Below are 14325 nucleotides of genomic sequence, written 5' to 3' on the forward strand. Positions count from 1 at the left end.
GTTCATGTAGGTCATAAGACACACAGTTGGTGTTCATAACCAACATATGCTACAAACTCATCAAACTGCTGCTCAAACTCACTAAGAAGCTGCCCCAAGAGAAAAACTTTCATTCAAGAGGAAATCAACTAGATAATCAACCACTATTAGATGGATGCCTTCTACTCAAGAGTCATCTGTCTCAGACCCATTGATGACACCTTACGGATCAAGCTTTACCCAATATCACTGAACCAAACTGACAAGATGTAAGTTTATTTTGTTAATTGTTTTGAGCTTATTGTGTAAATTGCCTATTATTGCTATTGATTTGTAAACTTAGGCAGATAGCTACATTTTTTTTTTGTAAATTTCCCTACAATTCAACTGAGTTCAATTGTACCGAATTGTAGGCAAATTTGAAATAGCTTGGCCTTTTAAGCATATGTAGTTACAAGTTATATAGGGTTATCTTGTTTTTGTAAATAGTTTAGCCTTAATTAATGAATGAATTATAATATTTTGCAATGTTTTATGCTTTTGTTTCATCTGTACAAAATATCTTTGTTGTTTGTAATTCATTCCATAAATTAAACTTTCCAACCTCCATTACATAAACTAAATTACAGATAATAATGCATTTAACTCACACCCTAAACCTATTTTTACATTTAACACTACCTCCACCAATGTCCCTCAAACCATTGATCTAGAAAAAACCATAAACTAGTTTTTCATTTCAACAACTATAACAAAATTACAAATAACAACACCATTAACCATATTTTTCTCTCCCTTTTTCTTGTATCTTCCATTGTCCTAACTTTTTCGAAACACCCAACAACATAATTCTTGAATGAGTCTCAATGGTGGATCAAACCAGGCAAAAAAAACAACATGCATTTTGAAACCCACTCCCATACTTCTTGCACCCAAAAAACCTCCTACCTGGATTGTCATTAGACCAAAAAGTCTTTAAATTGGCTAGGTTTCCACAATAGCATACTATAATCATAATGGTTATCTTCATTTCTTCTTTTTCTTCTTCTTTAGGCTAGGATTCTTCTATTTAGCTATTAATCCATATAAATTAATAAAAGGATTTGATATGGACATCTGATAATGGCCAACGTGACACTTTAATAGGCCACATCAGCTGTCTGTTACGTTTGTAACAAAAAATAGACTTAAATGACTAATTTGTCACTTTTCGTAAATATTAGTAATTAATTTATCACTTTTAAAAATTTATTAACTGAAATATTATTTTAATGAAAATTTTATAACCGCTGATATATTTTTCCCTTATTTTTACCAAAGTAATTTTTTAACATTTAAGCCTACTTTTTAGTATTGCTTTATTTTATTTTTTTATCTTAATGTTTTAGAACTTAAAAAGTAATGTACGAATGCTTCAAAAAAGAATAAAAAAAATTTATGTACGAAAAATAAAGAATGAGCTGCCTGCAAAATGCAAATTCAAAAGTCCCACTTCCAACGCGACATTTCCCGCACAAAGCCACTGAAACACCAGAAAACCAAAATGCACTTCAATTTCTGAACCCTAATTCCCAATCTCCCATCTCGCTTCTTAGCAAGAATGGCCTCCAAATTCCCCGACGAACCACCATGCGATACGCAGGGAACGGACGAAGGAAGCATCGCGTTCAGGAAGAAGCGGTCGCGGCGCGTTAGCTTCGCCGACCGAGAGATCACCTCAATCCACATCTTCAAGCGCGATGATGACTACGAGACCCCGCCAGACTCTACTCCGAAGCAGGCCTCTGAACCGGAAAAGGAAGTAACGGATCTCTTTAGGGATTTGGTGGATAGTGAAGACTCCACCAGTGGTGGCGACGACGAGGATGACAACGACGACGTTATGAGTGCTAGGAAGTCGTTCTTGAGGCCGATAGACACGCTATCTCCTGGTGGAAGTAGCACAGTTGGATCTGCTACCTCCAATGATGGTCAGTTTGGGCTGCATTGTTAATTTTTGTAAGCATTTTTTAGTTTAACAAAATTTTGAGTTTTCAGGAATGGTATGGAAAGCAAAATGCATAAATTGTGACTTCGATATTAAATCACATGGTTTTATGTCTTTAGTAGGTAGAAGTTAATAGTTTTTGGTGAATAGTGAAATGCTCCATTTTGCTTTTAGATACAAAAATTATGTTTGAAGATGAGTTATGTTTTAATGTTTTGTCCATCTTTTAGTAGATATGAATTGTGAATTTTCTTTTTAGCAATTTCTATGAATTTCGTTGGTGCTTATGCTGTTTGCCTAAGTGAAGGAGCAAAAAGTGTGTTTCAGTACAAAAGCAAAGAAAAATTTTGAAAGATTATGAGAAAATATGCAATTGCTTTAGATGAAAAAGTACTGGATTTTACTTCTATATGGACAAATTATGTTATACTCGGTGTTACATTTTCAATTATTTCCTCATTTTAAATAAATTGTGCTGCTGCTTTTTACTTCTTTCATTTACTTTGTATCAATTACCCAAAAAAGCAAAAACAAGCAAGTAGCAAAAGCATCATAAAATGGAGCCTAATTAATATTTTATTACTGAAAATTCTTTATGTTCTATTTATAAGAAAAATCCAATGATTTAAGCTAATAATTAGAATGGTTAATGGTGGCAATTTCCATGGTTTGCAGAAGATAATTTTTTTGGACCCGTGTCTGCAAACTTTATTCGACCTGGAAGGTTATCTGATTCTGCAGCTTCAGATGATAACCATGATATCACAATGGATTCGACAGCATTTTCGATGCATTTTCGCAGCATTTCACGATCAGAATCAGGAGATTTCAATACTTCAACGGGAGTTCCTCTTCCATCTGAAGAAAAGACTCCTTTCCAAGCTAGAACATCTTCTGATCTGGAGAGTTTTATGGTGTTAACAAAAGTGGGGAAACTAAAGTCTCCATTGGCTGTACCTATTAATAGAGATTCCAATGACATGAGTCTTGTTGGAGAAAGCATGCATCGGTATGATTATGGGAGGCTCTCTCCTGCATTAGAAGCACTCTTGGCTGAAGGCAGTGAATTTAATGCCATCTCTGCTTCTGATTCTGCTAGGCCAAAATTATTAACAGGTGCTGTATCTCATGGTAATGGTAATGACTGCATGGAACCCTTGCATTTTGGGGATTCAGAGCTCTGCACCCGTAATAATAATGATATTTTGGGTAACGGCACTTCTATTGCTCATAACTCACTGGTTGAGGCAACGAGTGATACAACAACCACTCTTGCAGCTAAAATTTTGCGTGACTGCTCGTCGAACTCAAAGGATAGTCCAGTTGCTGATGATTTTGTTGATCATCAAACTCCTAAGCAGCTGAACAAAGTGCGTTATTCTATCAACTTGGTGCTACCTAGATTGCTGTTATCTGTGTTTTGGTAATTTGTTCTTAATAATTTAATTTGATAATATCCGGGAACAAAGTATGTTCTCCTCTCAATCTAATGGTACTTCGGATTGTTTTCTCAGGATTTTGGTTGTTTTATTTTTAATATTAAATTTGATAATTTCAGTAAGTAGATTAATATGGGTTGTTGTAGCACCATGGGATTCTAGCAGTTCTCATTTATACTGTTCTTCTTTTGGATCCTAACATCTGCAGAGTTGTCATTTTCTTTTTCTTGAAATCTGGGATGTGGTTCTGTTCTTTTTAGAAATCCATGTTTCATCATGATGACATGTCATAGATGCAACTATATTGCACTTGTCAACTCAAGAAGAGTTACTATTCTAGTTTTCACCGAGACAATTTCATATTTTTCCTCTGTAGATGCCTGCATGTGGAGATGGTTAATGACATTTATATACTTAATTGCAGTTTAGTAATTATCTCCATTTTCTTCAGGAGGAACTAAGGCATGGATTTGCTCTAATTTTAGTTGTTTCAATTTCAGGGAGACAATGAGAATTCTGAAGTTCAGTCTGTAACACGTGTGTTAAATTTGGAGTCCATTGCTATCACTAATGGTACTCCAGTGAACCAGAGCAGTGAAGCTTTTCAGTTAGAGGTGGTCAGACATTTTGAAAATGGAAATCAGCTGCCAACTATTGATGGGCTGAAAGAAAATTTTCCTCAGCTGCATGGATCTCCATTAGCGGGGTCCATACATTCATTATCTGCTAAAAGACAACAAATTCTTCTGGATACTACTAATTCACCCAGACGTATGCTATTTGTTACTCCACCAAAGCAATCAGGTTCTGTTTTGAGCAAGGGAAGTATAAATGAAGGTGGGACTGTGGCTTCCAGTCTGGAAAGTAATTCTGAGTTAAAAATTCCAGAGCCTTCTTCCTGTGCTTCTGCTTTCAGTGATGGAGGTCCAAAGTCAAAACTTGGATTATCAGATTCACTTTCTTCTAGAGCTTTGTCATTCAACACAATCATGGAGGAAATGAATGAGGATTTTCAGTGCCAACAGGAAAATGCCTTCACTAATAATAGAGAGGAGAAGTTGTCTGGTGTTGGTCTGAAGCAGGGGGAGAAAGATTGCAGTGGTCTTGGAACTCCAAAAAACATTAGTAGTTTGAGCCAAGATGGAGAGACCACAGGACTTGCAAAAGATGAATATAATGACAAATCTACTGAAATAATGGCCAAAATTACTTCACCTTCTAAGTTCACTCACTCAGGAAAGAAAGCGACGAATCATTCGTTGACATCAGTAGATTCCGCAGATGCTGCACTAGTAGCTTCCACTTTTAATTCCTCGCCAAAGGATATTGCACGTGAAATCAGCAAAGATAAGAGAGATACTGATACACTTTATAAGCTTGTTTCTCCTCTAGCGAATAGGTTAACTGAGAAGTTGTCATCACCAACGGGGCATAAAGATAGTCTGTTTGGCAGTTTAAAGCTTCACAATGAGGATAATATTGCCATTATTTCTAGACAAGAGTGCAACTCAGTAGAAACCGTTCCTAGCAGTAACAATTTAACTGCAAAAGCTGAAAACAGAACACCACCAAGTGCACCGCTTGTTGACTGTTTAATAAACACTTCTGCAGTAAAAGTGGTGGATGAAAGAGAAAGTAATGGATTTGATTTGCAGAATACTTTCTCAACCTCAATGAACTTCCCTGAGGGGCCTATCAGGAAGTTGCAGTCAGGAGGCCCAGGGAAAAATGCCCAGACTGCAGTTGAAAGAACCCAGTCCAGTGAACATTTTGTTGAGGAACAGATGAAAGCTTCTGTTTATGCTTCCCCAGATGCACATGCAAGGAAAAATGAGAGGTCACCTCAAAAGGTTTATATCTTTTTCTATATCTTCTCTTGGTGTCTGTCAGAACTGCAATCAGATCTTTCTCTTCTTTCTTTTTTTTTTTTGTCAATACTGGCCCTTAATTGATACTATGGCTGACATTTAACCTCTGGTGCAATGATTGCTCAGAGTCCCTTTAGAAAGAAGCAAACTCGGAGTCCCACTTCAAAAGATCCAAGCCTAAGCCCCTGCAGGAAAGAAATGCATAATGCATTACATGGTGACAATATGCAACTCTTTGTTGCAAAAGATGTGGTATCTCTTAACTGCAGTCCAAATGTACACAGGATTGATGACTGTCTTCGAAGATCTAATCCAAGTCCTGTCCAAGACATCCAGAACATTTCAAAAAGAAAAAGGACTAGTGAAGAAGTAGCTTGTGTAGATGTGCAACATTCAGATAATAATATCCAAATGCAGCATGGTCTGAAATTTTGTAAAGTTGGAGAGAAAAATATGGACCACACATCAGAATATTCTTATGGAAGTAACATAGAAAATGAAAGGATTGAAGGTGTCAAGATATTGATGAATCAGACTGATGTATGTGTTGCAGTTCTAGGTTTGCTGATATAATAGCAACATTTTCTTTTTACCCTTCCTTTTGAATTTGACATATAGAGCTTGTATTGCAGATTTCTCTCAAACTATCAGCAGATACAAATCAGCTACTGTCTCCATGTTTAGATAAACTAAATGTAAAAATGGTACGTATCTTGCTTTTCTAAATTTACTGCATCCATTTAAACAGTTTTCTAAATGGGTTATAGATTTTGATGACATCTTTCATAACCTAAATTCCCATGTAAAAGTTTCCTCTTCTCTATGCATACATGCATGGCCTCAGTAACCTGAATGTGCAGATAAACATGTTGGAAGATAAATTGCTTCATCAGCAGAAGGTTAATATATTAGAGTTGCTTTGTTCTGAAATCCAATCCCAGCTTTTCTCAGTAAGTAAAATTGGAAACTTAGTTTTTGCAGGGATACTCATTGCTTCCTCTTACTCTAACCAAATTACACTATCATATTGCTGATACCACTCTTTTTTGTTGCTATCAGCAGGCATACAATGAATCCTGCAATATTCTACATAAAAGGTTGTTCCCCTCTGTGATTTTTATCACGGGCATATCACAAATGTCGCTAATATTGGTTTCTGGAATTGGTTTAGCATTACAAGTGGTAAAGTTGCTGAAATGATGGCCTTGCAGGGTAGCTGAAACAAGACAATTGCTCTATAGAATAGTATATGGAAAGGCTAAAATGCAGTTGATGCATGTTAAGCGTGAAAGAATGCTGGTATTTGCTTTCCTTTCTGTTTGTTTTTTTCTTCACTTCTCTTAAATGCCTACTCTCTATTACTTGATATATTTCTCATTTCAGAAACAGGTAGAGTTACTAAGAACCGGAGTTCGGGAGTCTCAAATGTTGAAGTTAAATTGTGCCAAACATCATTCTGTTTCTGCTGAAAAGGACACTAAACTTGGCGATAATTCATGTTCAGTTACATTCCTGGACAACCTTGAGGTACCCTCATCAGTTTTAAGATATGGATCTATTTGTTATGCCCTTTGCTGCTATAAAGGCTTCTGCTGGCCTTCATCTGCTTTATTTTACTATGTGTTTTCATCCTTTTTAAATCAAATCCATACAGGATTGGATTTGTATGGCACTCAGTTTTCATTTTAAAATTGTATTTTGATTTCTTTCAAAGACATTTGAGCGGATAAGAATTTGCTTAAATTAGAGTTATTATCTTGGAAGATTTTGGCTTTACATTTTCTTAAAAGTTCTATGACTTAAGAGTATGATATCTATGTTTTTCTTATGATTAATTCTGTATGCCTTAAATTTGAGTAACAATATTTGCACGCTAAGCGTGTATATACATGTCATGTAATTTTTCCAAAAAAATAAAAGAATATTTTTATGTTTTAAGGGCATTGGTTTTCTATATTGTAAAATACTACTAACATTTAGCTTGAAGCATACCTAAGGGAATATGTGAAGAACTCTTAAATCTGTTGCACTGAATGCTTCTATTTGCATTCTATGAACTATACCAAAATCAGCATTCTCAGTTATTATGATTCATGCTCTCTCTTAAAATGCTGTCTTTTACAGTTGAACAACACAGTGCCTCTTATATTGGTTTAAAAGATGTGGGTGGTGGATATTTGGTTAGCTTTGTGGATTCTATGTTAAGTTTCTTTGTATCATGACAGGGAGCCGGTGGTAAAGTTATCACGATGAAGCGTGAAGTTGAAGCTCTGGAAAAGAAAATAAAAAATTTAACCAAGTCTTTTCACATTCACTGCAAGATAAAAGGAGAACAGAGTTCTTCTGGCACTATTGAATTGGTCAACGATCATCTAAAGAAGAGAACTTGTTGCAGATTTATACGCCAGGATATTCAAGTATGTTGAGCTCTTGCTGTTTTTCTCCTTAAGTCACGGAAATTAATTTATATGACAAGAGGCATGACTTCTTGTTATTTCTTCAGTTGTGGGAGGTTGATGATTTGCAGAACAGGAATGGCCATCACAATATTGTTCTCAATTACCATGGGTTTATCAGTCAGAGGTTTTTGTTATTGTATTTTTCTCTTTCAAAGACTAATATGTCAGAAATGTTTCACGTTTATTCTTACATTGTACTGATTTGCAGTCTCACGTTAAATACTGGTCGAGGTTCAAGCATTTTTGTTGCAAACAAATTGAATGATATGAACATCAGTAAGGTAACAAAGTCAACCATGTAAATGAAGCCATTTCCCCCCCGTTTCATTTCTCATACTTATCTTTATTTGTTAATTAGAACTTCCCAAACATGGATGCTTGCTTTGCGTTTTGTTTTGTCTTTAACCATGAACCAACAAAGAAGTATGTTGGCCCCAAAAGTTTGGCACAGGAAACACAAGTAAGTACTTTTGTCTCATAATTTCACCTGTACCTTGCTTTTCTCTTCTGCAATAAAACAACTTATTTCAGTTTAACTTCTATCAGAAAAGTACACCTTGCTTATGTTTTGATTCGTGGTTGTACTAGAATGAAGATAATAGTACATATTTTTGGGTTTCAAGCAAGTAACTGTAATTTCTTGCAGTTATCTTTTCTGACTTTGCTTGTTGAACTTGAGATTTTCCTGGTGCACTTTGTTATCTCAGAAATTTCAGTGTTTCAGGATAAAGGCAATGTTTGAAACTGTTTTTATTTTATTTGTTCTGATTATGCAGAGAACCTGTTCACTTTTAAGAAATTTGCTTGATGTGGTTGAGGAAGTACAGATAGCACAATTAGAGATTAGAAATATGACTCTAAATAGCTTTAATTCTCCATCAGGTACTTTCTTTCCATCATTATGTTATTTGTAACAACATGGTTTAAATCCTTAAGTCAATGGCTTCGGAGAATTTAAAATTTTAGCCTTTTCTTTTTATTATTTTTATATTCTGGGTGGGCATTAGGTTGCTAAGGTTTGAATCAATCCTCTTGCAATTAGGCGAGGTGGTTGTTGGCTATTTGGTTCTTTTCGTCACCATAGCTTAGATGGATGACTAGATCACTTTTCTTGTTAAATATACTGCCTTTTAAGCCTGTGCATGTTCTGTCCTGCCTTGAAACTGTCTTATTTACTTCTTTTTTTTTCGTTTTAATTTTTATTGAGTGGAAAAAAATTATTAATTTTAGGCTCCTTAATGTGGATTGGGGAAGAAAACAGTAGCAATTAAAAAGAATTAGGGCTGAACAAATGAATAGGAAAGAAGATGGAACTTTAGAAACCTTAGGGTTATAGAAACCCTCTAGGTTTCTTAATGAAATTGAAAGAAATAATAATAAAAGTCCGCTGCTGTAAATTCTGTTACAGAATATACATAGGAGATTTACTTGGAAACAAACTTTCTACTCTTCCTTGCAAATAAAGTTTAATTAATAATCCTATACTTAACTCCCAAGTAATTATAATCCTAGCTGTCAAAAAAAGATATCTAATCCTTTAAATAAAATAAACTGAAATAATAAAATTTATTTATTTTTAATTTGAAGCTCCTGCGTCATTCCTAGATGTTTCTTTTACTAGTGGTAGGATGGAATAACAGTCATGAAACAAATAGTGGTCAGGTTTCTTCTTCAGTGAGTTGGACACACTCAAGGTTGAGTCTCTTGTGCAATTACCATCCAAAGTTTTAATGCTTCTATCTCATCCAATTACTTCAATTTTGTAGTAGTGTTGTATTAGGGCTTGAGCATAGCCATACATGGCTTGGCAAAGTAAAATCTCTGCTGAGTGAACTACTTTTGCACTTATATCTGTTGAAATTTAGCTTGAAACTTGATAGCACCTCTATGCTTTGCAGCTAAGCAGCTGGATTTGCAGTTTGCTTTCATTGATTTTGACAGTGGTGTAAAGGTGACAATGACTCTTGACATGACTTGTTTGAACTGGTAAAGTCTTTCATAAATTGTTTGTTAAATTTTCAATGATAAGCATTTTGCAAGGCTGATAATTTATCTTATTTCTGAATTGCCCGGTTTGGATGTATGATCATTTCATGTGGTTGAGAAATTTATGCTCTATTGAGAATGGATTAATTTGTAACCGGTAATGTCTGATGCATTATCTTATATCTGAATTTCCTGGTTTGGATGATGACTCTTGATAGCATGTGTTTGAACTGGTAAAGTCTTGCATAAACTGTCCTTTAAACCTTTTTATTGATAAGCATTTTGCAAGTCTGATTCTTTGTCTTATATCTGAATTACATGGTTTGGATGTAAGATCTTTTCATGTAGTTGAGAAATTTATGCCGTAATGAGAATGGATTAATTTGTAACTATTGTATAATTTGTATCCAGAGCTTTGATCTTCGATAGTTGCAAATAGTTTGTAATTGCTTTGTTCATTATGTTGATTTTATGCTAATTTCTATGGATTGGTTTGGTTCCATAATTAATGTAGACTTCAAATTAATGTCTTTTCATTTTCCAAAAAAACTTCTAGTTCAAAAAGTCGGATAATTTTATTGTACGAGTTCAGTTTTTTTTTAACTTTGGATTGACTGTTTACTGTATATTGAATGTTATATTATTGGTCTTGCTATGGAAGTGTCATCAATAGTGAGCTCTTTTAGGTCATCAAATTTTCCAGTTCTGGAACAGATTGTATTATAAGTGACAGATAATGATTCTTTACATGTTCAACAGATGCTGTAATTGTCTAAATATACAAATATTGGTTTTGTGCACATATGATGATTGCTTATTGTTGTATCTTATTTCATCTTTGTAAAATATTATATTATGCATCAACAAGAATCAAGGCAGATATGTTTTGTTATAATTTGTCAGCTAATTATACTTTCTTTTTTCTTGGTTTCTTACAGTGGAGTTTATCCTTCAGATATCCTACCTTATCAGTTACAGACTTCTGCCACTGGGACCGAAAATCTAGCACTCTCAGCTGAAATTAAAGCAGCAGTTGGGAACCTTAGATCTGGATATTCGAGGATTATAAGGATCTGTAGGTGTGTTTCCCAGGTGATTCAATCTTCAGGCAGGTGATGAGGGTTTCTAGCATCTTAAAGAAGACAGGAGGGACATCAACAATTTCTTGGAGTCCTTTCAATATTTGCTTGTGTGAAGCATGAAGTTTCTCTGTAAATTGTATTCTGCATGTTACAACTTGCCCTGACATCCTTAGTAAGTCATGATTACATTTCTTTCTCAAATTTGTGGAACAATTTTTTGTGGTTGTGTAAATTTTTGTCCTGGGGCACCTTAAAGTAGCCTGTTTACCTGGACCCGATGAGTTTGAAGTAAAATGAACTCTTTTAGCAGGCTAATCTCTTTTATCTTTTTCCCTATTTTTTCTCTTTGTTTTTTGTTCATTCCAAGTAGTAGTATTAATGATTTGAGGACTGACAAAGTACAGATATCCAAGACCTAATCCTAGTGAAGGAATCAACTTGTTAACATTCGAGAAATAAATCATGATGTTCAATCCCGGCATTGTGGACCGAAGTGCGGCATTTTGTATAGTTTGGACAGTGTATTTTTCACACAAGAAATAAGAGCCCTGCCCTGCTAACGAGGTTAGCTCATCTTTCCTTTGAAAAAGAAAAGTCCCCTGAGAATTAAATTTTAGTTGTTGAAGTGTGTACATCATTGTTGTTTGAAATCGTAAATACTAGGACCACCTGATTTATAATGTCGTGCTGTTTTGGACCACTTAAGCCATTGTAGGATGTTGAATGTGTTTTTTCAGAGATCGAAAATGTCTGAAATTGTGAATTTAGCTTCGGATGTACGTTCAATTGTATAGTGTATGCAGATTTATCCTGCAGTTATAGAGGTGTATATTTTTCTAATTGCCGCGTGTAGGGGTTACATTGATTTAGCAGTCCAGGTTTCTAGGTTCTAAATTTTGATAAATGGGAATCTGTATTTGAACACAGATTTTTTCTTTCAAAAATAAAAAAGGGAGAAAGAAAATCTATCCAAAAAAATGGATTTTTCTGACGTGTCTTAGGTTTGATGAGGAGGATAAGCTGTTTCTTTCACACACTTATTTTCGGGAATCAAACTTCACTTTATGCTGAAACATCATATTTACAAATCCCATATTTTTGTAATCCATTTTTTGTAATTCTCCTTTGGCATAATCTCTCGCTCTTTATTTTATTTTATATTTTCATATTGGAATCTCGAAAAAGGTACATTGGGATTTACTGGAGCAGAGAGTACTTGGTGAGTTGGTTGGTGCTATTAAACATATATAGGGGCTTTATCCCTTAAGGAATAAGGTTATATTTAATCTTTGAATTTGATAAATTTTTCTGATTTTATCTTTAGTTTTTTTTTTGCTATACATTAGTCTTAGAATTGGATATATTTTTTTAATTTGATATTTGAACTTAGATTTTGTTAGGTTACATAACATGACATAGAATTTGTGTGATATCATCATTTGATTTAAAAAAAATATATATATATATTTTTAAGGTATTTTTAAAATTTTTAAAAAATTTTAATTCTTGATTGATAAGGTGGTATAATCTTATATTATATGATCAAATTTTAACATAATTTAAATTTAAAAACAATTTTTTTAAAAAATATTAGATTTTAAAATTAAATTGAAAAAGGTTATCAAATTTCAGGACAAGATGTCTTATCTCTATGCCAAAAGTCGGTTCCATTCAGATTCTTGTTAACTAGCTTGAATCAAAAGCAGACCCTGGGGGGGATAACTTCAGATTCTTCAGGGAAAGGGAAAGAAAAGAAAGGGTTTTATTTTCAGGTTGGGTAGGTGAGAAACCTCTTCTGAGGTTCAGGTGGCTGTTCAGTCAACATTTCCCTATTTACTGATGAAAAATTGGACAGTAATTGTTGGGGGAATATGGAAAAATTTAGGAAGGGTGGGGCATGTCGAATTTTGTAGGTATAACATTAGAATATTATATTATATTAATAAAATCATTAATCATTGAGAGGGAAGGGCAGTTTGGGTATTTGGGTTTTTATAAAAAATGGAAAAAGAAAAAGTGAAGCACTTTTTGTGGGGTTAAATCTAACCTGTCTTTTCTGTGTGCATCAACTTGCTCATTACTCAATTACAGACAAATGCCTTCTGTGTGCATCAACTTGCTCATTACTCAATTACAGACAAATGCCTTATCTGAATAAATAGTTAACTATTTGTGCTGCCCTGATCTTTTTTAATTTTTTTTTATTTGTATAAATATATAAAGACAATATAATAAATGATTAAATATGCATATTTTGATTTATCTATTTTTATAATGTTGCATTATTATGTTTATTATAATTTATTTACATTTCCTTTTTTATTACAATTAAAATTGCATCTGTTCTCCACTCCGTTAAATCTTTTTCCAAACAAATTTCTCTACACTCATTCCCCCTTTCTTTTGCCACTTGTTTCTCTGCCCCTAAAATCACATTGATGCCATGGCTTAAAAATTTTGACTTGCTTTGCCCTAACTAAATATTCCTTTTTTATTTTTCAATTTTACATTTTAAGTAAATATTCAATTGTATATCAAATTTCTCAAAATAATACTATATCTTTTATTTAAAAAAACTTAACCTATGTACTTTTCACAACTGAACTAATGTATTTTTTCTTTTACAAATTAAGGGAAGGAGAATTGCATTAATTGAGTTCGAATTAAGCTTTAATTACTGCTTTTTTGTACTTTGATGTTATATATATATATGTGTGTTTTTGAATGAATATATTTGTTATATTATATAATAAGTTATGCAGTTTCAGATATTGATAATTTTTTTTAATTAATTGCCAGTGAAAGAAATAAAAGAGTATAGAAGTGTTAATGATAAGTTGGAATAAGATTTTGATTTTAATATCTTATTATTTTCTTGTCTAGGTTTAGATTGTTTTGGTAAAGTTCAATTTATTATTTAAAAATAATATTTAAATTAATTATATTATTAAATATATTTATAATTAAAAATGAATAAGAACATTTTAGAAAATGGCAAGAACATAAAGCAGCATAGAAAGAGAAACTAGGAATGAAGGTGACACTATTATTAAAGGTAAAAATAAACAGTGTACTATTATTATAATTATTGCTTTGGCTTCACTTGTTGAGTTGTTGACTAATTGGATTAAGCAATAAATTGGCTGATCCACAAGTAGAAAAGGACATTTGTAGAAAGCAAATAAAGAGGGTGGGGTGTCTTTTCCATTGGTCAAAAATATTTGAGTGTGGTTGTTAAGGTTTTCTTAAAGAAAATTACAAACACCATTCCATACCTTAAAGTTCCTCCTTTTTAGGTTAGAGGCCGCCAAGTGCACCCCCCCAAAAGCCAAAACTAATTTAAAATATCGCACACGTGGAAGATCCAATTCCATCTTACTTTAACTTTATTTCCTATTTAGATCTAAATTTTATTTCTTATGCCATCCGATGTCGTGGTTTAATTTTACAATTAATAATTTAAAAAGTTAAAATTTGGATTATTATATTAAATTATGTAAAATATGTAATAATTTGAGAAACAAA

At 33.5% G+C, this 14325-nt stretch overlaps 1 protein-coding gene across 4 annotated transcripts; it reads left to right on the forward strand.

Moving 5' to 3' along the window:
- The first annotated feature begins 1408 nt into the window (after positions 1-1408).
- Positions 1409-11115, forward strand: LOC107924504 (uncharacterized). 4 transcript variants are annotated; one of them, XM_016854988.2, is made up of 16 exons: positions 1409-1949; positions 2642-3336; positions 3906-5255; positions 5400-5813; positions 5906-5977; positions 6134-6223; positions 6333-6370; positions 6485-6572; positions 6657-6800; positions 7499-7690; positions 7777-7856; positions 7941-8013; positions 8091-8192; positions 8509-8614; positions 9631-9718; positions 10657-11115. In XM_016854988.2, the coding sequence occupies exons 1-16, from the start codon at positions 1580-1582 to the stop codon at positions 10832-10834; spliced, it is 4080 nt and encodes a 1359-aa protein (XP_016710477.1). In that variant the 5' UTR covers positions 1409-1579; the 3' UTR covers positions 10835-11115. The 4 variants fall into 4 exon arrangements, with proteins under 4 accessions (XP_016710477.1, XP_016710478.1, XP_016710479.1 ...); XM_016854989.2 differs by having other exon boundaries at positions 6336-6370; XM_016854990.2 differs by having other exon boundaries at positions 1438-1949; positions 2645-3336.
- Positions 11116-14325: the final 3210 nt, after the last annotated feature.

Source organism: Gossypium hirsutum, chromosome A11, assembly GCF_007990345.1.
Source record: "Gossypium hirsutum isolate 1008001.06 chromosome A11, Gossypium_hirsutum_v2.1, whole genome shotgun sequence".
Lineage (NCBI taxonomy): Eukaryota > Viridiplantae > Streptophyta > Magnoliopsida > Malvales > Malvaceae > Gossypium > Gossypium hirsutum.